General features: G+C 44.4%; 1 protein-coding gene across 9 annotated transcripts in view; it reads right to left on the bottom strand.

Annotated features, from left to right (window-relative positions):
• HECTD4 (HECT domain E3 ubiquitin protein ligase 4) overlaps positions 1 to 9,636 on the bottom strand; it is a 194,082-nt gene extending 184,446 nt beyond the window's left edge. For all 9 annotated transcript variants that reach the window (XM_047088246.1, XM_047088248.1, XM_047088245.1 and 6 more), the window contains exon 1: positions 9,315 to 9,636. In XM_047088246.1, the coding sequence (XP_046944202.1) occupies positions 9,315 to 9,491 (177 nt within the window). In that variant the 5' untranslated portion in view covers positions 9,492 to 9,636. The remainder of the gene's footprint in view (positions 1 to 9,314) is intronic.
• Between the last annotated feature and the right edge of the window lie 12,882 nt (positions 9,637 to 22,518).

Genomic DNA, 22,518 nt, shown 5'->3' on the forward strand with positions numbered 1-22,518 from the left:
GCACTAAGAACACACTTCAGGGGCCAGGGTGTCTCTTCCCAGAGCGGGCAGCTCCCTGGCAATGCTGGCCTCTGGCAGCATCCCCAGATCATCAAAATAAGAAGTTGCTCTGTCCTGCCTAAATATGCACATGGTCTGATTAACTGGATTACTGACCAAAACGAGTGGATGTCAGAAGACAAGGAAGATCAAGCCACAAGAGAGGTCCTCTGAAGCGAAGGGATAACAGCGAGGCAGCACTAACAGAACACTCTGGCTTCTTTCAGCTGACCATGGTTCACCATGCATTCCCAGGTACCCAATTACATCTACTGGCTTCCTCTTACAGAGCAAAAGCCATTGGCTGAAGCAAATAATAAAATCAAGCAAATCCATGAGTTCTAAAATAATCTCTATGAGGGTGTAAGGAAAAGGGGTCCTAACAAACACTGTCACTCACGAGTATAAACTAAAACAGTCACTTTGGAAAGCAATTTGGCAATATCGATTAAAACTTAAAAAAGGGGCGCCTGGGTGGCTCAGTCGGTTAAGTGGCCGACTTCGGCTCAGGTCATGATCTTGCAGTCCGTGAGTTCGAGCCCCGCGTCGGGCTCTGTGCTGACAGGTCAGAGCCTGGAGCCTGTTTCAGATTCTGTGTCTCCCTCTCTCTCAGACCCTCCCCCGTTCATGCTGTCTCTCCCTGTCTCAAAAATAAATAAACGTTAAAAAAAAATTAAAAAGATAAATAAATAAAACTTAAAATGGTCACCTATGACCCAGCAATTCTACTTCTCAGGAGCCACTCGAGAGAAATATTCCAACATGTGCACAACAGACATGCAAGGTAGGTACTGAAGGACCAATTTTCATAGTGAAAAACTGAAAACAACCAAAATACCCATTGTGGTAACCTGAATAATGCTCCCTAACTGAGATATTTAAGTCCTAATCCCCAGAACCCGTAAACGTGATGTTGGACGGCAAAAGGGATTCTGCAAATGTGATTAAATTAAGGATCTTGAGATGGAGAGATTACCCTGGATTATCTGGGGGGGAAGGGGACTCCAAAGGTCCTTACAAAAGGGATGCTGGAGGAGCCCATTAAACAAGACCTGTGATGACAGGCCAGAGACCAGACTGACACACTCTGAAGACGGAGGAAGGAGCCACTAGAAGTTGTGGTCAAGGCCAGGGAACAGATTCTCCCCTAGAACCCGCAGAAGGAACTAGACGTACCAACAGCGGACTTGAACCCGGTGAGACTCATTTTGGACTTCCGGTTTCCAGAAACGTAAGAGTAAATGTAAGAATAAATTTGTGTTGTTTTAAGCCACTAAGTTGGCGATGATTTGTTAGTATAACAACAGGAAGCTAATACACCCATCAATCGGGGAACGGCTAAATAAACCAGTATTTCGGGAGTCCCAAACAGCACTTAAAAAAAAGAAAAACACGGTAAAAAAAAAAATGTGGTAGATCTATATAGAGAGATATAGGAAGGTTAAAACATACCATTTAGTTTAAAAAGTTACAAAACGAGGGGCACATGGGTGGCTTAGTGAGGTAAGTGACTGACTTCACCTCAGGTCATGATCTCACGGTTCGTGGGTTCGATCCCCACGTGAGGCTCTGTGCTGACAGCTCAGAGCCTGGGGCCTGCTTCGGATTCTGTGTCTCCCCCTCTCTCTGCCCCTCCCATGCTCTGTCTCTCTCTGTCTCTTAATTATAAATAAACATTTAAAAAATGGTAATAATAAATAAATGTTACAAAAATTTTTTGAAAAGTTGAATGCTTAACTGACTGAGCCACCAGGCACCCCTGTTTTTCTACTTTTTATGAGGATGTATTCATGTATTCATTTAAAAAATTTTGGGGAGGGGGCGTCTGAGTGGCTCAGTCGGTTAAGCGTCCGACTTCAGCTCAGGTCGTGATCTCACGGTGTGTGAGTTCGAGCCCCGCGTCGGGCTCTGTGCTGACAGCTCAGAGCCTGGAGCCTGCTTGGGATTCTGTGTCTCCCTCTCTCTCTGCCCCTCCCCCGCTCATGCTCTGTCTCTGTCAAAAATAAATAAACATTAAATTTTTTTTAATAAACAAATAATAATAATCAATTTTTAATGTTTATTTATTTTGAGAGAGGGCAGAGAGAGAGAGGAGAGAGAGAATCCCAAGCAGGGTCCACACTCAGTGCAGAGCCCAACTCAGGGCTCAATCTCAAGACCATGAGATCATGACCTGAGCTGAAATCAAGAGTCAGATGCTTGGAGTGCCTGGGTGGTTCAGTCGGTTAAGCTTCTGACTTCAGCTCAGGTCATGAACTTGCAGTTCATGGGTTTGAGCCCCCCGTCGGGTTCTGTGCTGACAGCTCAGAGCCTGGAGCCTGCTTCAGATTCTGTGTCTCCCTCTCTCTCTGCCCCTCCCCCACTTGCACTCTGTCTCTCTGTCCCCAAAATAAATAAACATTAAAAAAAAAAAAAAGAAACTACCACTTTCTGAGAAAAAAAAATTTTTTTTTTAAAAACAAAAAAAGAGTCAGATGCTTAACTGACTGAGCCACCCAGGCACCTCCGTTTTAAATTTTTTTAATTGAACAAATTTCTTAATTTAAATTTAAATTAAAAAGATTGTTTGATGGATACATAAATTGTGTTAAAAAATTCAAGATCAAAGTAGTAGTTATATAATATCTGCAGTCTTCTCTCCTTTTGAAGTAACTATGCATTTGTCCCATAGTTGATCACCTGCTGTTATTTACATTTGTCTAGAACTATTGACTAAACATCTTAGGAAGCAGACCTCACTCCTTGTGTTCATCCCACAAGTACCGTTGTAAAACAAGATGGAAACAGGGGAGGGAGGAGAAAGCACGGGGCCCTTTCGGGACTTGACATGCCTTTCATAATTATCACCACAGGTAACTTATTACTTGGGAAAGAACAGGTGCATGACAATCCACCCAGTAGCCCTGGCCAACAGGTGGCATTTTGTGACAGTCAATATGGAAGCCAAGAAGACAGATAATAATCAAAACTGATTTATTTAGCAAGAGCTTAGACATACAATTGGAGGAAAACTGAAATGTTATCTCATCTGTCTAGCCATACTGCAAACAATTGGGAAGGAAGAAAATTCCAGAGGCATCATACACACACGAAAACCCTACCGTCTCCACTATCCACTACAAGAAAATAAAATCCTGTTGAAGGCACAGTTTTGCTTTCATATACAATGCTCAGCTGACTGAATATGCAATAACTTCCCAACAATGTAGCACCTTATAAAGGCAGTTCATACACTGTAACTATATAAATAAGCACATCCCTCCTTATCTGGTCCTTACGTTAACCCTGTTATTGCTCTCCTCTTACAGATGATGAGACAGTTAAACATGATTTTAAAGCCTGGACCCTGGGCTAGAGTCAGACCAGCTTTGCTACTCACTGTATAACCTTTGTCAAGCTACTTCATTTCTGTGCCACTGTCTCCTCATTTGTAAAGTAAGGGTAACAATAGTAACAACCTTAGAAGGTTTTTGTGAGTGCTGAATGAGATCATGGGTGTCAAGTGCTTGGCACAGAGCCTGGCACACAACATGCTGACACTGTGGTCAGGGTGGTAAGTAGAGGTGGGGACAATGATGACAGAGAAGTTGCAGTGGAAGAAGAAACCAGGGATTACTAAAGGCGTGGCATTTGCCCAAAGTCACACAGCCGGTAAGGGGCAGAGCTGGAACTTCAGTCCCAGTCTGACTCTTCAAACCTGACTTTGACCTCTAGGTAATTCTGCCTCCCACTGTCCTCAGGTACCTCATTCTAACTTTATAGCTAACCAGCCAAACCTGAGAGCTGCTTGAGCCATTTGTCCAAGCTCACCAGCTCTTCTTCCAGTGCTTCTTTCTTTCTTTCTTTCTTTCTTTCTTTCTTTCTTTCTTTCTTTCTTTCTTTCTTTCTAAGTTTATTTATTTGGGGGCAGGGAGGGGCATAGAGAGAAGCAGACAGAGGATCTGAAGCAGGCTCTGCGCAGGGCTTCAACTCACAAGCCGTGAGATCATGACCTGAGCTGAAGTCGGACACTTAACCGACTGGGCGCCCCTCCTCTTTCAGTGCTCATTAACTACATGGTAATTAATTCTACTGGTGAGCAAAGGTAGTTTTATTCACTTATTCATTAACTCTTCCCAATTGAGAATTTGGAATTCTATAAAAGTACATAAGCCCCTTCCAAAGGATTCTGACCAAAAGATAAAAAGGCTGGTGGTATCTTCCTAGGAGAAGACATCAACATTTATAAATCTAAATTATCATCTCAAAGGTTTCATGTGAGTGTATCCTAAGCATTCAGAGCCTTAACTTATTCCAGGGCATCTGGGTGGCTCAGTCAGTTGAGTGTCTTGACTTTGGCTCAGGTCATAATCTCATGGTTTGTGGGTTCGAGCCCCATGTCAGGATCTGTGCTGACAGCTGAGACTAGAACCTGCTTCTGATTCTGTGTCTCCCTCTCTCTCTGCTCCTCCCCTGCTCACTCTCTCTCTCTCTCTCAAAAATAAACAAACATTAAAAAAAAAAAAAAGCCTTAACTTATTCCAGATGATCAACTCCTCCCTTACTTAGTAAAACAACAAACAAAAAATCCTCCTGAGCCTTGGTTCATTTCCTAGATAGTATCAGTAAAGCATACTGGGCTTGTGTGGAGTTTGTTTGTTTGTTTGTTTGTTTGTTTGTTTTAGTGAGATCAAACAGGCATACAGTAAACTGCACACAATTAAAACGTACACTTTGATGAGTTTTGACCTATGTATATATACAACCATAAATCCATCACCATAATCAAAACAGGGAGCACATCCATCACCCCAAAGTTTCCTCGTGCTCTTTTATAACCCCTTTTCCCATCCCTTCCAACCCACCTTCATCCCCAGGCAACCACTGACCTGCTTCCTGTCACTATAAATGAGTCTGCATTTTCTAGAATTTCATATAAGTGGAATCTTACAAGATGAATTCCTGTTCGTCTAGCTTCTTCCACTCAGTATAAATCGCACTTGTTTATCCATTCACCTTTTGGTGGATGTTTAGATTGTTTTTTCCAGTTTTGGGCAAGCACAAATAAAGTTGCCCTGAACATTCATGTTCAAGTCTTCTGAATTGGTGTGAGTATGCAGGTATGGGGTGGGTCCTTATAAACAGAATGAAAAATCCAGAACACTAACCAAAATGCCTGAGTTCAAAATTAATCTCCACTGTAGAGTATAAAATATCTTGGCCAATTTGGGAAAGTCAATTAGCTTCCCTGTCAACATCCATATATGCAATGCCTGCCCCCGCTGGAGTTTATAAGGAAAATGAGATAGGAAGCGGAAAGCTTTTGGAACTTCCACAAATAAGCTGTTGCTTTTTTTCTTGTAAATGCCCTTAAAAAACAAAAAGACTAACGTTCTATGAAACGTAATGCAAAATGCAATATTTGAGTTGTCATTTTTAAGTTCTTAAGAATTTCTTCAATTTATATTTATTTCACACTTAAAAAAATTATTTCCTACATGCTTTCACTTTCTGCCAACAACATAAAATTAAAATAAACACAGGTAGCTATTTTAAACACCCCAAAGAAACCTCACTCTGCATTTCGAATACACGGCAGTGGATTCAAAGTCCTCGTCTACCAGCCCTACTCAATCTGCATCCCAAGCTCTCCATCTCCTATCACTCTCCTCTTCCCCTTGGCTTCCTGGGCTCAGAGCACCAAACTAAGGATGCTGAGGATGCTTCCCTCTGAGGGACTTGGCTCCTGCTGTCCTCTGTCTAGGATGTACTTTCCCCAGGAGCCATATGGTACACTCACTCTCTCCTCCTTCAGGTCTCTGCTCAAATGCCATCTTGTGCTTTCCTGTCCTGCCCATCCTACATGAAACGGAGCCCTTCCCCCCATTCCTCCCTATTCCTCCCCATTCCTCCTACCCACCTATACTTGTCTCCACAGCACTCATCATTTGACATATTACATATACATAATATGTGTTTGATTACTCCTTATTGTCTATATCCTCCCACTAAAATAAAAGTTTTTTAAAGACAAACATTTTATTTTATCCTCTGCTGTGTCCTCAACACCCAGGACAGTGGGCCCCACCCACTGCTGAATTCTACAAATACTTCAAGAAGAAATTTGTTGATTACACCCCATTTATTGATTTCAAAAATAAATGCTGGGGGGCCTGGCTGGCTCAGTTGGAAGAGCATTGATCTCAGGGTCATGAGTTCAAACCTGCCCTTGGGTGTAGAGATTACCAAAAAAAAAAAAAAAAAAAACTTAAAAAAAAAATTCTAAACTTCTGTTTAGAATTAACTAGGAAGAAATTTTAATTCAAATGTTGTGCTCTTGCTTAAATTAAAATGCTAAGTCAATGTTGATCTACTTCGTAGCATGGGTTCTTTTTTGAAATTGACATTTAACTTTGAGCAGCACTTACATAGTGAAAAGAACAGGGGAATTCAAAGGCAGGAAAGCCAAGATCTACACGTCTGCCCTGCCATAACTAGCTTCACTACCAAGTCATAGCCTCTCCTGATCTCAGATAACTTCTCTCTAAAACGAGGGAAGCACTTATCTCCAAGGTCCCTTCTTGTTGCAAGGTTCTGACACTCTACTGTAGTTACTGCACACGTGTGCGTTGAGTTTGCCAATCATAAATTTGTTGGCTTAAATGTTTGTTTTTTTAATTATTTCTGAGAAGAAAGGTGGTGGGGCGCGGGGGGAACCAGAGAATCCCAAGCAGGCTCAGTGATGTCCACACAGAGCCCAACAAGGGGCTTGACCTCACAAACTGGGAGATCACGACCTGCACCAAAATCCAAAGTCAGATGCTCAACTGACTGAGCCACCCGGGCTCCCCATACATTTGTCAGGCTTAATCCAAATTTGTCATGATCCGAAACCATCACCTGAAGGACTCTATGTCACTAGAAAACCCTGTGGAAATATGGCCACTGGTTAGCCAGGTGTCCACTGCAAGGAGAGGCTTGGAAGACTTTGCAGGGGTGGCAGCATTGCAAAAGTCAGTTTTTAAAAAGGTGATGAACTTCTAAGCTTCCTCAAATATGAAAAAGAACACATTACTAGAAAGGGAATAAAGATACCTGTTCACTACTCTATCTTTAGCCAGTGACGAAATTTTAAATAATTACAAATATGAGTATCCCACTGCATGGATAAACAGCAGAACATTACGATAAGAAGCAGATGTGTTGGAGACCAACAGACCTGGGTTAATGTCCTGGCTCCGCGTGGGGGATGTTGAGCAAGTCACATACACACTCTGCGTTTACTTGCCTCATCTGTAAGGTGGGTGTAACATGTATAGTTGTTACAACGGGTAACAGTATTTAACTACCAGGATCCTTTGGGGAACTTAATAAGATGATGTTTGACACACAGGATAGGCTTAGGATTGTCATTAAATAACTAAATGCGAATACGCCCACACAAACACAAATCTAATAGCCACAAAAACATTCTTAGCTATCCATTTCTACTGATACTATGTAGCCCGTATAATGTGGAAAGAAATGAAAAAAGTTCTTCACCACTGACAGTCATAAATATTTATCACCCATACACATACTGGTTTCTGAGAGGTCAGAACCTACATTTTCTTTAAGAGTGTTTTAAAATTCACCAAGCCAGAGAGGTTCTTTCTTGAAGATCATTCTTCTGTGGAAACAGCTGACAAATACTCAATACATTTATGCAGCAAACATCTTAGGAAAGCCAACTTAATAGCTCAGGTATTTTTTAACTACTCCTACCTTCTTAATACTGAAAATAAATAAACTACATTACGTATAAAATTGTGGGATCTGTGAACTTAGTCTCTAAGGAACAAAGAGCATCCACTTCCCACATTTCAGATACAACAAAGTCAATTAAATAAAAAGATTCCACCATCATAGCATAATGCCCTTTGAGTTTTCAAGCCCGTAAGACACTCAGACGCTTCCTTTTTCTAGAACAGGCCCAAATGAGACATAATAAAACTACGATTCCATGTTAGGAATTCCCTACCAACTTGTCATCTTCCCTTTTCGGGGGCCAGGAAGTCAATTAAGAGTTCAAATCCAGACACAAAACACAGGGGAACGCACTCGCATCTCAAGCACGCCCAAGCGTCTTGGCCAACGCGATCTGATCGCTACCGTTTCCAGAAACACACAGTAATGGGTTTTAATCCATTTCTATAAACGTTCCTTGTGCTGCAAGCCAAAGTGCATGCAAAACCGCAAAACACAAAAGATTCCTCACATTCCGTTTTTAGCCAGAAGACAAGGCCATCCTCCCCGCGCCCTACCTACGCGCCCTACGCCAGAAAGTCCTCCTTGCGACACTAAGAATTTCATGAACCCCCCGGTGCTACCTACACATCAAAATATCATCCCACAAAGTGGAGGGGGTGCAGCGTCAGCATCGGCTGGCCTCGATGAAACGATACAGCCAGTATTCTCACCTCTGGGCAAACACGAAACCAAGTGAAGTCGGTGGAAAGTTCTCATCAACCGAGCATATTTGGTTTCCTTCTGCCCCCAAACCCGACATCACAATTGCGGAGATTTGCTTTTGCACCTGCCACGGCCCGTAAGCCTCGGCTTCTCGGCGACCCTCGAGCTCACAAAAAAAAAAACAAAAAAAGGCCTTGAGGCCTAAAGCGCCCGTGACCCTTTGCGGAGAGCGCAACGTAGGGCCCCTGAAGCATCACCCTCGCTGTCCACACCGCCCGCTTCCCTGACAAAGGCCCCGTGTCAATCCGAGGCACGGCACAGACAAGTTGCTGGATTGCCCATCACGGACCGACAGCTGCCACCAACCTCCCCCGGGAGAAAAAAAATCCACACAGAACTGGGAATGAAAAAGGGCGAGGTGTACAGCGTTAAAATTAAAATGTCCCCAGAGCTAAGCAACCTGGGTGTGCCCTGGAAGTGAGTCCGGGGGGTCCGTGGGGGAGGGGAGCGAGCGAGCCGGGGAGGCGCCGGTGGCTCCTCCAGAGCGTGAAGGCCGTGCGGGGTGACAGTCTAATAAAATGCCGGGTGTCGGAACGTTCCGAATGAAACCACAAACGCAGTCCCCGGCGGGCTTGAGGCCCCGAGGCGGCAGGGAGGCGGGCGGGCTGCGGACCTGCGGCCGCGGCCCCCCACCTGTCCGCCCCGCGCCCACACACCTGCCGGGGGCAGCCTTCGGGGGACCTCGGGGTCGGGGTGAGGCAGAGGTGTGACGACGGCCCCGATCCCGGGGATGCGGGGCGGGTGGGCTAATCTGCTGGCCGAGGCCGGGGAGCAGCCTCGCTCACCTCCAGGTCGGTGTCGGCGGCCTCCGGGGCCCCGAGGATCTCGCTGGGCAGCTCGGCCAGGTCGGTGACCCGGATCAGCCCGTCGTGCAGGAAGATGGTCTCCTCCTTCACCGAGAGCCACTGCGCCGAGTCCGCGGCCGCCGCCGCCGCAGCCGCCGCGGCCGCCGATGAGCCCATGGCCCCGGGTGAGGGCTTGGCGGTGAGGAGCAGCCGCCCGGCCCGGGAGAGATGCGAGCAGGAGCCGCCGAGATCACCAGTCCATAGCAGCAGCAGCCGCCGCGCCCGCCTGCAGCGCCCCGCTCGCCGCCTCGCCTGTGCAGCTCCGCCCTAGGCGGTCCGATCCGCCATCCCCCCCCACCCCCGGCCCCGGAGACCCCAGCCCCGCCGCCACCGCCGCCGCCGCCCTGAGGAGCAGGACCCGCCTCTGCCGCTCGGCAGCCAACTGTCAGTGAGACGCCATGTTGGGGGCGGGGCTCCCGGCATGCCCTGCGGAGCGGACAATACAGGCTCCGCCCACCCGTCTGGCCCCGCCCACTCCGGGCCGCCAGGGGCTCGCAGGTCTGCACGGCCGGTGCTTCGCCTCTGGCTCGGTCTTGCCCTCCGACTGACCTTCCCCGCCTCCTCTACCCCTAGCCGTTTGGGGGCGCCCTGGGTCTGCTGTCCACCGGGAGAAGCCGCCGCCTCTCCTCCTCTCCCTACTCAGGTGTGCACCCCTTGCAGTGGCCAGAGCCCCCAGCCTGGGCAGAACATAGCGGTTCACTCCCTGCTGCTTTCACATTTCAATGAGATACGTGCACAAATCCGGCACGGTGCACGCTTGTTCACAAGCACTTGGGAGAGCCTCACAGTAGGTACTTCATAGTTACTAAAATGTCTAGGAAACAATAAGCACTCAAAACCTGATGAAAATAGAGGTGCCTAACTGGCTCAGTCGGTTAAGCCGCCAACTTTGGCTCTGATCATGATCTCCCGGTTGGCGGGTCCGATCTCAGCCTCGAACTCTGTGCTGACTGCTTGGAGCCTGTTTCAGATTCTGTGTCTCCTTCTATCTCTCTGCTCCTCCCCGGCCCGCGCTCTCTCTCTCCCTCTCTTTCTCTCTCTCAAAATAAATAAACATTAAAAAAAAAAAAAAAGCTAATGTAAATATAGCACTGGTCACAATGCTTGGTGCCCCAAGTCTGGCACTGCGTAAGTGTTCCCTAGTGGGAGTTGAAACTGTTGTTATATTCCATCGGTATTTAACACTGATTGACATGCACCTTAAAAATAAGCACACAGGCCCATTTTAGGAAAGAACTATGTGTGTAGAGAAAAATGTATGGAAGAACACATACCAAATTGTTAACATGAGTTGCCATGCAGAGAGTAATGGTTGAGGTGAATATCATCTTTGTATTTTTTTTATAATTAAAAAAAAAGCACTCATTGGTATCACAGAACTTGAAAATGTATGTCCACAAAAAAAAACATGCACACAGATGTTTCTAGCAGCTGTATTCATAATTTCCCAAACTTGGAAGTAACCAGGATGCTCTTCAGTAGCATCCAGGCAATGGGATATCATTCAGAGCTAAAAAGAAATGACCATCGAGCTGCGAAAAGACATGGAGGAGACTTCAAGGCATATTACTAAGTGAAAGAAGCCAATCCGAAAAGGTGACATAGTATGTGATTCCAACCATAGGACATTCTGGAAAAGGCAGAACTGTGGAGACAGTAAAAAGGTCAGTGGTTGCTGAGGTTTGGGGGTGTGGATGAATAGGCAGAGTGTGGAGGATTTTCAAGGCAGTGAAAATACTTTGATACGGAAATGATGGATACATGTCATTATTCATTTGTCCAAATGCATAGAATGTACACCACCAAGAGCAAGCCATAATGGAAACTATGGACTTTGGGAATGATAATGTGTCAGTGTGGGTTCCTCACTTGCAACAAATGTACCATCTGGTGGGGGATATTGAAGATAAAGGAAGCTATGCATGTGTGGAGGCAGGGAGTATGTGGAAAATCTCTGTCCCTTCCTCTCCATTTTGCTGTGAACCTAAAACTGCTCTGAAAAGTAGTTTTCATAAAGAATAAATAAGCAAATGAATCACAAGGACATTAAGGTGCATTCCCTTTGATCCAGCAATTCAGCTATGAGGAAGTTGTTCCAAGGAAATAATCAGACCCATTGTCAAGGATGCACACACAGGGATGGACAGGTCCGTATTGTTCATAAGAGAAAAAATTATAACCAGTCTAAACATCCACCAATATGGAAATGGTTAACCATAATAATGGTATATCCGTAAGATGAAATATTATGAAGCCATTCAGAATAATGTTTGTGAAAAATATTAATGCAAGTGAATGTTTACAATGTATTGCTAAATGGAAAAAATCAGGCTAAAATAGTAAGGAAAATTTGGAATTTAACTATGTCTATGTACCATTGCATTTTAAAAAAAATTTTTTTTAATTTATTTTTGAGAGAGAGGGACAGAGTGCGAGTGGGGGAGGGGCAGAGAAAAAGGGAGACAGAATCTAAAGCAGGCTCCAGGCTCTGAGCTGTCAGCACAGAGCTTGATGCAGGGCTCAAACTCATGAACCAGGAGATCATGACCTGAGCCAAAGTCGGCCACTTAACTGAGCCACCTAGGTGCCCCTACAATTGCATTTTAAAAATGACACAGCATGTGTGACTGTAGATACAGAATAAAAGACTGGAGGATATCATGCCTGATAACATTTGGGTAAATTTCAGCAATGCACTGACTGGGGGACCTATGGTTTGTGCTTTGGAATGTTTTCCCAGTTTTCTTCCTAGAGCGTGTATTACATTTGAGAAAAGCAAAAAAAAAATTTTAAAAAGCTATTGAACACCTAGGAATCAGAATACTTCTATTCATTTATCCACCATAACACCCTTCAGATGATTCATGAACAGCCCATTGTACAAGAACTGAAGCTCAGAATTAAGTGACTTGCACCTGCCTAGGAATTGGCAGAATCAAGATTTGAACCTATAGCAGGCTCCATCCTGCACTGCCTCCCTCCTAAACAAATAATTCTTATTCATGGCACTGTTAACAATCTCACGCCTCTTATAATGTTAAATTTCAATTTTATGATACTTATTCCACAAGCATTTGTTGAGCCTCTAGTAGATGTCAAATCCTGGGAAGCATATAGAATGGAGCTATATCTGAATCCCTGAAATAATACAGGAAAAATGGACTCCCTGCTCTCAGAGAGCTGGACAGTTCTAATAACGTATGTCAAAGATATTCCACAGAAAGATGGCTATGCTTCTCTTATTTTTTCAACAAATATTTCTTGATTCCTCCTGTATAACAGACATTGTGCTAAGGCAGAAAAGTCTTCTCTCAAGGAAGACAACAATCCAGTGAGGGAGACAGACAAGGAGCAAAGAAATACTAAGTCCAGCAGTTCAGAGCAGATCAGTGCCATGAAAACAATGAAACAGGCCAATGGAATAAAATAACATTTCACAACAACCCTAGGAGAGAGGGAGTATTATTGTCCTCTCTTCCAGTTGGGACACCAAATCTCCCCTGGATACTTTGCTCAATGTCTGACAACCAATGACTATCAAAACTCAGATGTGAACCCAGGTCTGTCTCATTCTACGATCCCAGCTTCCTTATTTTGGCTGTAAAGAAAGCACTTCTTTTCTTTTGCTTACAACTTCCCAACCTAATGCCAACCATCACAATTTTTTAAATGCTCGGGTTTTAGAATCTAAATAACCATCGGTGTAGCTCAGAGAAACATTCTCCTGCTCTTATTTTTATATTTCAAGATCAGGAGTCAAGATGCCCAGAAACTATTGTCCTTCACCCTAATTAATGAAAACAGCACATACCCAGGGCTGAAAGTCTTTAGACTGCATAATGAATAGTTATTTAATATTTTAGCAACAGTAATTAATTAGTCATAGGACTGCATGCCTGCCACCGTACCATGATGAGGCAGCTGATGAATTAATATTTATAGAACCCCCTCTGGAAAAAGGCCATTTACTGGGAATTTCTAGAATGGTCAGAAAGACAAAGAAAGTCCCCCGGTCAAAAGAACTCTATGCTGGAAGCCCGGGTGCAGAGAATCCAAATTTAATCAAGACAACACACACACACACACACACACACACACACACCTATGCACACAGGAAACATCCATTCATAGGTTCATAGAAAAAAAGGTTTATGGTTTATGATTTCTTTTCTTTGGAATTGTCCTTTCCACTCTTCCATTCAAAAATGAGGTTGAGGTATCGAGATGGGAAGAAAAGAGAAGGTGTTGACTGGGCAACCCTAAGTTGGAAGCAAACAAGCAGCATGAGAAAGCAGGAAAATAGTGTTGGTAGGTTGGACCTCAGTTTCTCTTGGGAAGCATCTCCCCAAGAGAGAGCAAGCTTGTTGATGAAGACCATCTCCCTGCTGCCCCAGCTGCTGACGTGATGTTCACTGGCCTCAGCTCAAGCTGGGGCCCCTCTGGGATTTTGCAATATCTCTCCCTTCTGCTGGCTTTTCTGTACCAGCTGACTGTCTAAAATGAGCCTGTAATCCTTACTGGGCTCACAAAATGCGAGTGTGGAGTGAAGATAAGTGGTCCTTGAAAAGCCTTAATAAAGCTTGAAATAGCTTTAAACAAAGCATCCATGTTAATTTTTAAGGTTTTTCAAAGCACCAAGGGAAAAAACACATGCACACATCTGCTAAATAGACACACACACTGACAGAAACTGTGGGGGAGATTGATTATTTCCATCTCACTAATCACAGTCTCAAAGAGGAAACATACACCTACTTAAAATCTTTTTTTTTCCAAATGATCTGGTGGATCTTGTTCTTTTTTTTTTTCTTTTTCCTTTTTTTTTTTTTTTTTTTTATTCAAGGAAGATTATCTCGGATCAGGGGTGGGTCTATGAAGCGGCAGGGAAAGGAAATCGGATGAAAGATGTATTTGAAAACGGAGAGGGAGAAATTCTCCTTGGCGCTCCTTTGAATTACCATCGCTAAGGGACCAGCCTCCACGTTGATGAAAAGCCCAAAGATGAGGCAGCATTGGGTGCAGCTCTCATTGGTAAAATCAAGCACCTTGGAGCTCTGAAAGTTGCTGTGTCCTCTCGCGCCCCCCTGTGGGCACCAGAGGCCTTGCTGCGCCGGAATTTAAAAATCTGACTTGCCGGGGCGCCTGGGTGGCTCAGTAGGCTGAGCGTCCAATTTTGGCTCAGGTCATGATCTCACGGTTTGTGAGTTCGAGCCCCGCATCAGGCTCTGTGCTGACACAGGGCCTGGAGCCTGCTTCGGATTCGGTGTCTCCCTCTCTCTCTGCCCCTCCCCCACTCATGCTCCGTCACTCTGTCTCAGAAATAAACATTAAAAAAAAAAAAATCTGACTTGCCAATTTGCAAAAATCTCCCCTGCTGCAAAAATTTAGAGGAAGAAATGGTACCCCCCCACACACACACACACAAAGGAAAAGTGAGCAAAAGACACAATCGTAGAGTTTTCACAAAAGGAAAAGCAAGCACTCTATGTTTTCATTAATTCAGTATTCCCTGAGTGCAAGAAGTCCTATCTGTGAGGGGGGGGAGTGGAGCATATAGAGCAGAGACACCTGATTCATATTTGGGGTGAGACTTGGGGGCCAGCAGATCTAAAGCAGTGGTTCTCAACCGTGGAGAACCTACGTGATTTTTGCCTACCGGGGGACATTTGGCAATGCCTGGATGAGTTTTTTCATCATGAAGGGGTTGAATGCTACTGACATCTAGTAAATAGAGGCCAGAGATGCGGCTAAACATTCTAGAATGCACAGAACAGTTCCCCCCTTCATGTTGACATTTGCATGCAACCCCCAAATGTCATTAATGTGGAGGCTCAAAAACTGACCAAAAGTGAGGACTGTAGTCAGGGGAAGGGTAGCAGTAGTTTTCCAAGCCTTCAGAATAGCATGTGTAAAATCTAAGAAGTGAGATAATAATGTACATTTAAAATAAAATAGTATGCAGCCATTGAAAAGAATAAATTTTAAGTTTTGACAGCAATATAAAATATTCATGAAATAGTATTCTACGAAGAAAATCAGATGTATGTAGAAATTTACATACATCCATAGGAACTAGATATGCACCTAGTAACTTGAAAATGGTTGTGTCTGATGAGCATAAGGGTATTTTCTCTTCAATATCCTTGTTATGAAGGAATTCGGTCTGAAGCAGCATTAGGATTCCAGAGTCACACCGGTGGGGGTTTTTATTCCCCACAATTTTAGTATAATTCAAGCTTGTGCCCTGGAAGTTACTTTTGTGTCAGCAAGTTTCTTTCCCGTAAAAATTCACATCGGAGGTTCTAATGAGTTAAAAATCACTAAGTTGGGGGCTCCTGGGGGGCTCAGTTGGTTAGGCGGCCGACTTCAGCTCAGGTCATGATCTCATGGTCTGTGGGTTGGAGTCCCACAAAGGGTTCTGTGCTGGCAGCTCTGAGCCTGGAGCCTGCTTCCGATTCTGTGTCTCCCTCTCTCTCTGCCCCTCCCCTGCTTGCTCTCTCTTTCTGAAATAATAAACATCAAAAAAATTAAAAATCACTTAGTTGGTCAGATTCCTGCAACTGTCCATTTACTAACATATTTTAGTTTTCCCTTGTGTCCTCTAGACCCATGTCCATACAGAAGCTTTTGAAAATGCAAATATGATTATCCTCTGGCTCTAAAATCCTGATCTCTCTTGACTTCCTCTGTTGCCCCACAAAATCCTCAGGATCAAGCTCTTGTTGGGCTACAGCATCAGTTCTCATGGTCCTCACCCCCTCTCCACTGAACATGCTAAAATACTCATAGTTCACAGACTAGATAACATCATCATTCCCTTCTCTGGGCTTTTGCTGTAGTCCTGTGGTGGACTGGAAAGTGTCTTCTCAATTCTTCACCTTCTCCCTTTATTAAAATTATACAGCCATGCCCTTTGTTATGAGACTGTACTAGTTGGAAGAGTGTTCCCTCCAAATTCATGTCCATCCAGAATTTGTGAATGTTTCCTTCTCTGAAAATAGGTTACATTACAGATATAATCAAGTCAGAATGGTGTTATGCTAGATTTCGACACCAATCCAAAGACTGGTGTCCTCATAAGAAGAGGGAAATTTGGACAGAGACACAGAGACAGAGATCGGAGTGATGCATCTAGGAGCCAAGGAACGCCAAGGATCACCGGAAGCAAATAACCCTGCTGACACTCTAAATTTGCACTGCCAGCCTCCTGAACCATGGGACTGGATTTCTGTTGTTTTAAACCGCCCAGTCTGTGCTGCTTTGTCACCGCCGCCCCAGGAGACTAATAGGGCAATTTCCCCAAACTTCCCATCAGAACAGGTCAAATAGATCTCCCCTCCCCACTGAGGTCTTGGCCATGTGACATGCTTCAGCCAATGGAGTTTTAGCAGATGAGCAGAGGTTAAAATGTCTTTGTGTCCATTGGCACCCGCTTTGGGAGTTGCTGGTCCCCAAATGAGACGTGGCAGAACTGAGCCACCAGCCCCTAGCCTGGAGCTGAGCCCTCCAGATCCCAGCCCCAAAGTTCAGCCAACCCACAGCCTACCCACGGACCCTGGAGGGGTGAAACACATGCTTTTTATTGTCAACCACTAACAATACGGACATTTGTTTTTTGGTTAATCCCTAAATCCTGAGTGCCTGGCGTGGTGCTTAGAATAAAGTAGTTGCTCCATAAAGGTTCTTAGTGCTGAATCTGAAGATGCTGTGCAAGACTTCACACATTCATTTGCAAGGTGGTTTTACGGTTTGCATGTGCTACCCGCTCCCTATGCTCCCACCTCTCGGCTGCTTCTTCACCTCTTCTCAGTGTCCATTGTGATCTAAGAAGGTCACCCTGGCTTCTTTCAATTTCTTTACCAATTGTGTCGTTCCTACTGCCTGGCCTTGGCACTTGCTGTCCCCTAGCCTAGATGCACTTCCTCACCTGGGAAGCTTGTCAAACTCCTCATCCTTCAGGTCTCACTACCTCAGAGAACTCCCCTGGCCTCCCCAAACATCACAAGTCCATCTCTTTCTCAATGTCTTTCCACGCTATACCTTTTAGGATTAGTTAACTTCAATTAAATAATTACCAATGCAAACGTAGATGCTGGTCTCCCTGGCTAGACTGTAAGACACATTATGTCTACCACAGTGCTTGGCACGTAGTCCGGGCTTAATACAGAGTTGAAGAATCACTAGAGGCACCTGGGTGGCTTAGTCGATTAGGCATCGGGCTTTGGCTCAGGTCATGATCTCACGCTTTCTGAGTTCCAGCCCCAAGTCAGGCCCACTTTCTCTCTCTCTCTTTCAAAAATGAATAAACATTAAAAAAATAAGGAAAATAAAAATAAAGTCAGAAGAAAATCACTAAATGAATTAATTCCGAGTCATCTTTTGTAGGGCAGTCCACATGTAGGGAAATTAATTGAAACAAGGTTCTGCTTTAATCATCTGAGGGGCAGCAGAGGACATGGTTAAGAGCATGGGTCCAAGGGCCAGACAATCCAGGTTCAAATCCCATTTGGAGGAATTACTTAACCTCTTTGCACCTTAGTCTTCCCATCTGTAAAATAGGAGCGATAGTGAAAAATACAAGAACCTGCTTCCTATAGTGGTAGTAAGGGAGTTAAAAGTATGTATCTTTGGGGCGCCTGGGTGGCTCAGTCGGTTAAGCGTCCGACTTTGGCTCAGGTCATGATCTTGCTGTCCATGAGTTTGAGCCCTGCGTCGGGCTCTGTGCTGACAGCTCAGAGCCTGGAGCCTGTTTCAGGTTCTGTGTCTCCCTCTCTCTTGGACCCTCCTCCGTTCATACTCTGTCTCTGTCTCAAAAATAAATAAATGTTAAAAAAAATTTTTTTTAAAGTATGTATCTTTTTAAGAAAAATTTTAAATGGTATTTTTAATGTTTATTTTTTTGAGAGAGGGGGGTGAAGGGGCAGAGAGAGAGGGAGACAGAGGAAACAAAGAAGGCTCTGTGCTGACAGCACAGAGCCCGATGCAGGGCTTAAACTCATGAACCATGAGTTCATGACCCAAGCCAAAGTCAGCCACCCAGGTGCCCAGGATTTAAAAGTATAGCTCTTAATGTGAAAAGCAGTATGGTGGTCCCTCAAAAAATTAAACATCATTACCATACAATCAAGCAATTCCACTTTTTCTTAAGATTGTCAATGCAAAGCCCAACATGGGGCTCGACCTCACAAACCATGAGATCATGATATGAGCTAAAACCAAGAGTTGGATGCTTAATGGACTAAGCCACCCAGGCCCCCGCTTAAGATTTTAACTAATCTCTACACCCAACATAGGGCTTAAACTCGTAACCCAGAGATCAAGAGTAACATGCTCCATGGACTCAAACAGCCAAGTGCCCACGCTTCTTTTTTAAAGGTACTGTTTAAAATAACTTTTTGGGGGGGCGCCAGGGTAGCGCAGTCAGTTAAGCGTCCGACTCTTGATCTCGGCTCAGGCCATAACCTCAGTGTGTGGGTTGGAGCCCCACATCGGGCTCTGCACTGATGGCGTGGAGCCTGCTTGGAATTCTGTCTCTCCTCTCTGCCCCTCCCCAGCCTATGTGCTCTCTCTCAAAATAAATAAACTTAAAAAAAATTTTTTTAAATGTTTATTTTTGAAAGACAGAGCACAAGTCAGGGAGGGGCAAAGAGAGAGAGAGACACAGAATCTGAAGCAGGCTCCTGGCTCTGAACTGTCAGCCCAGAGACCGATGCGGGGCTTAAACCCATGAACTGTGTGAGATCATGACCTGAGCCAAAGTTGGACACTTAAACGACTGAGCCACCCAAGCAGCCCATAATCTTCAGAATTTTTATAACCTTGACACCCAACGTGGGACTCAAACTCATGACCCTGAGATCAAGAGTTGCATGCTTTACTGAGTCAGCCAGGGGCCCCCAAGCAATTTCAAACATGATTGAAAGCAGGGACTTGAGTAGATATGTATGTCATGGCCACAATAGCTTTATTCACAGTTGCCAAAAGGGAGAAACAACCCAAATGTGCATCCATAGGTGAATGAGTCAACAAAAGGCAATATACCCACACAAAGAAATATGATTCAGCCATAAAAAGGGATGAAGTTCTGACACCGGCTAGAACATAGATGAACCTTGAAGAAATTATGCAAAGTGAGATAATCCAGACACGAATACTGTGTGATTCCACTTATACGAGCTACATAGTATTCTCTGTATTAACGATATTCATAGTATTCTATACCCAATCTATATCTGTATCTCCGTCTAATATAGAGAGAACAGGTAGAATAGACGTTACCGAGGCTGGGGGAGAGGGAAAGGGGAGTCACACAGGACTTCAGTTTAGAATGACAAAAACGTCCGGAGATGGATGGTGGTAATGGTTGCACAATACAAACTGTACATTTAGAAAAGTTTAAAATAGTACATGTTGTTACATATATTTTACCACAATAAAGTAATTCTACAGAAGTACATACTTTAACTGCTTGGCACATACTCAGGACCACAGTATTTGCTATTGTGATCATCTGAAAGGTAAGTGAATAAGCAGCAAAACAAGGATTCAAAACTAAGTCCTTTGATCCCCAAAGCTCTGACTTTAACCTCTAGTTTCCAATTGACCTGCACTCAATGGTTATTTTTTGAATGTATTATTCCACACCTTTTTCCCAAAGAAATTCCCATTTTATTTAAACGTGTTATTGTTGAGAAAGAGAGGAAGAGAGAGAACACACAAGTGGGGTAGGGGCAGAGAGAGAGAGACACAGAATCCAAAGCAGGTCCCAGGCTCTGAGCTGTCAGCACAGAGCCCGATGTGGGCTCAGAACCACATGGTCACTTTGCCACCTAGGCGCCCCAGAAATTCCCATTTTATACTTGTATAATGTATACTTGTACAATGGGGAAAGCCAGAGCATTATTGTCTGTCCTTACATGTCATTTGTACCTTGACACTATTTTTTTTGAATTACACATGGAAGAGCAGTACCGAACTCAGTACAACACTTACTAGAGCCGCCAACACTGGGAATCAGGCCCTAGGCCTTGGTCACTACAGCTTGGGAGGTGATGTAGGCTGAATAATGGTCCCAAAGTGTGTCTATGGCCTAATGCCTGCCCCCCGTGTACGTTACTTCATTTGGCAAAAGGGATTTGGCAGGTGTGACTAAGCTGCACATTTTGACATGGGGAATGTGGTAGAGCACATAGATCTGGTCTTTGTCCCCGTCCCTAACACAGAGCTCTTAAAGCCCATTGAATTTCCCAAGTGGTAGGGGTATCTTTTTTTATTGCTAAGAAGCTCCTTTAGATCATACCTGAGTGTATGCTGATGAGGTGACTTACAGGACGAGACCCTAGCCTCAAGAAGGGACCAATCACCAGAAAGCCCAACTGATTATAAGGTGGGAACTTTCAGCCCTACCCAGACTTAAGGCAGGGAGGGAATGGGGGTACTGGGCCTGGGCCTGGGGTTCGAAGAAGCTGGGGATTATAAGGTTTGATGAACTTCTGGGTTGGTGAACACGTCAGTGTTGGAGAGGACATGCAAACTCCATGCTACTCCCCACCCTTACCTTGTGCTATAGACTTCCTCCATTTGGCTGAGTTGTATCCTTTACAATAAATTCAAGTAAGGCGCTTCCAAGTTCTGAGTCATGATAGCAAATTATTGAATCTGAGGAGGGTTGTCAAGTAGCCAGGTCAAAGAGGGATGACCTGGGAGGTGGGAAGGGTCTACTGCTTGTAATTGGTATCTGATGGGCCAGAGAGAAGAGTAGGCTGAAGAAACGGGCCAATCAGAGGGTCTTGTGTTGTGACCAAGATGATTTTGGAACTGAACCTGAGTGATAAACAGCCACTAAAAGGTCGTAGCCAGAAGTGACATGTTTAGATTTGTTTCAAAAATTCATCCAAGCACATAGCTATGTATCTACTCAAGAGGCTAGAATTAAAAAGATAGGGCACCTGGCTGGCTCAGCTCATGATCTGAGTTTGTGGGTTCAAGCCCTGCACCAGGCTCTACACAGTATGGAGACTGCTTCGGATCCTTGGTCTACCTCTCTCTGCCCCTCCCCAGCTTGCGATCTCTCTCTCTCCCTCTCAAAAAAATAAACATTAAAAAAGAAAAAAAAAGTGAAAAAAAAAAAGACCATCATGGGGATGTGACATACAGCATGGTGACTATAGTTAACACTACCATATATTTGAAAGTTGCTAGATTGTGTAAATTCTCACAAAAAATTTCCTAACTACATACGGTGATGGATGGTAACCAGACTTACAGTACTGATCATTGCATTGTACACCCGAATCTGTCAATTCTCTCAATTAACAAAACTGGAAATACCAAGCGCTGGCAAGGGAGTGCAGTAACTCACACATTGTTGGTGGGATACAAAATGGAAGTCTTAGCAGCTTCTTACAAAGGTAAACGTGTATTTACCATACAACCCAGCAATCCCGCATTTTCATCCAACAGAAATGAAAACACATCCACACAAAAACCTGTATGTGAATGTTGATGGTGGCTTTATTCACCATCTCCAGGAACTGTGAACCACCCAAAGTTGTTTGGTGGGTGAATTTTAGGGAAGTTAATACAATGATATAATGGAGCAACAAATGACTGAAAAACCGAACCATGAATATGAACAAATCGCAAAAACGTTATGCTAAGTGGCATATTATAAGACCTTCTGTAAAAGGCAAAACTGCACCTTACAGAAATTGGATGACTGCCTGCAGCGGGAGCGGACTTTAGAAGCATGAAGGAACTTTGGTGGTGGTGATGCTTACTGAACTACACAGACGTCACTGGATCGCGAATTTCACCAAATGTTAATCGTCAATTAGATCAACTTTAAAAAACACCCCACCAGGGCCATCTTTCCCTTATCTACTGCCAAAACCTCTAATCTGATGACCCCGTTTAGGGAGCCTGTGGAGAAATGAACCCTTTTTTAGAGACAGAGGTAGAGAATCCCAAGCAGGTTCCATGTCCAGTGTGGAACCTGAGGCAGGGCTCAATCTCACGACCTGAGCCAAAATCAAGAGTCAGATGCTCAACTGACTGAGCACCCAGGCACCCCTGGACACTTTTATACAGACGCTAAACTGGTTCAAACCCCACAGAGGGCAGTTTGGCACAATCTATTAAAATC

This window comes from Lynx rufus, unplaced genomic scaffold (genome assembly GCF_022079265.1).
Source record: "Lynx rufus isolate CCGP_SWC_20201006 ecotype Redwood Valley unplaced genomic scaffold, mLynRuf1.p SCAF_24, whole genome shotgun sequence".
NCBI lineage: Eukaryota > Metazoa > Chordata > Mammalia > Carnivora > Felidae > Lynx > Lynx rufus.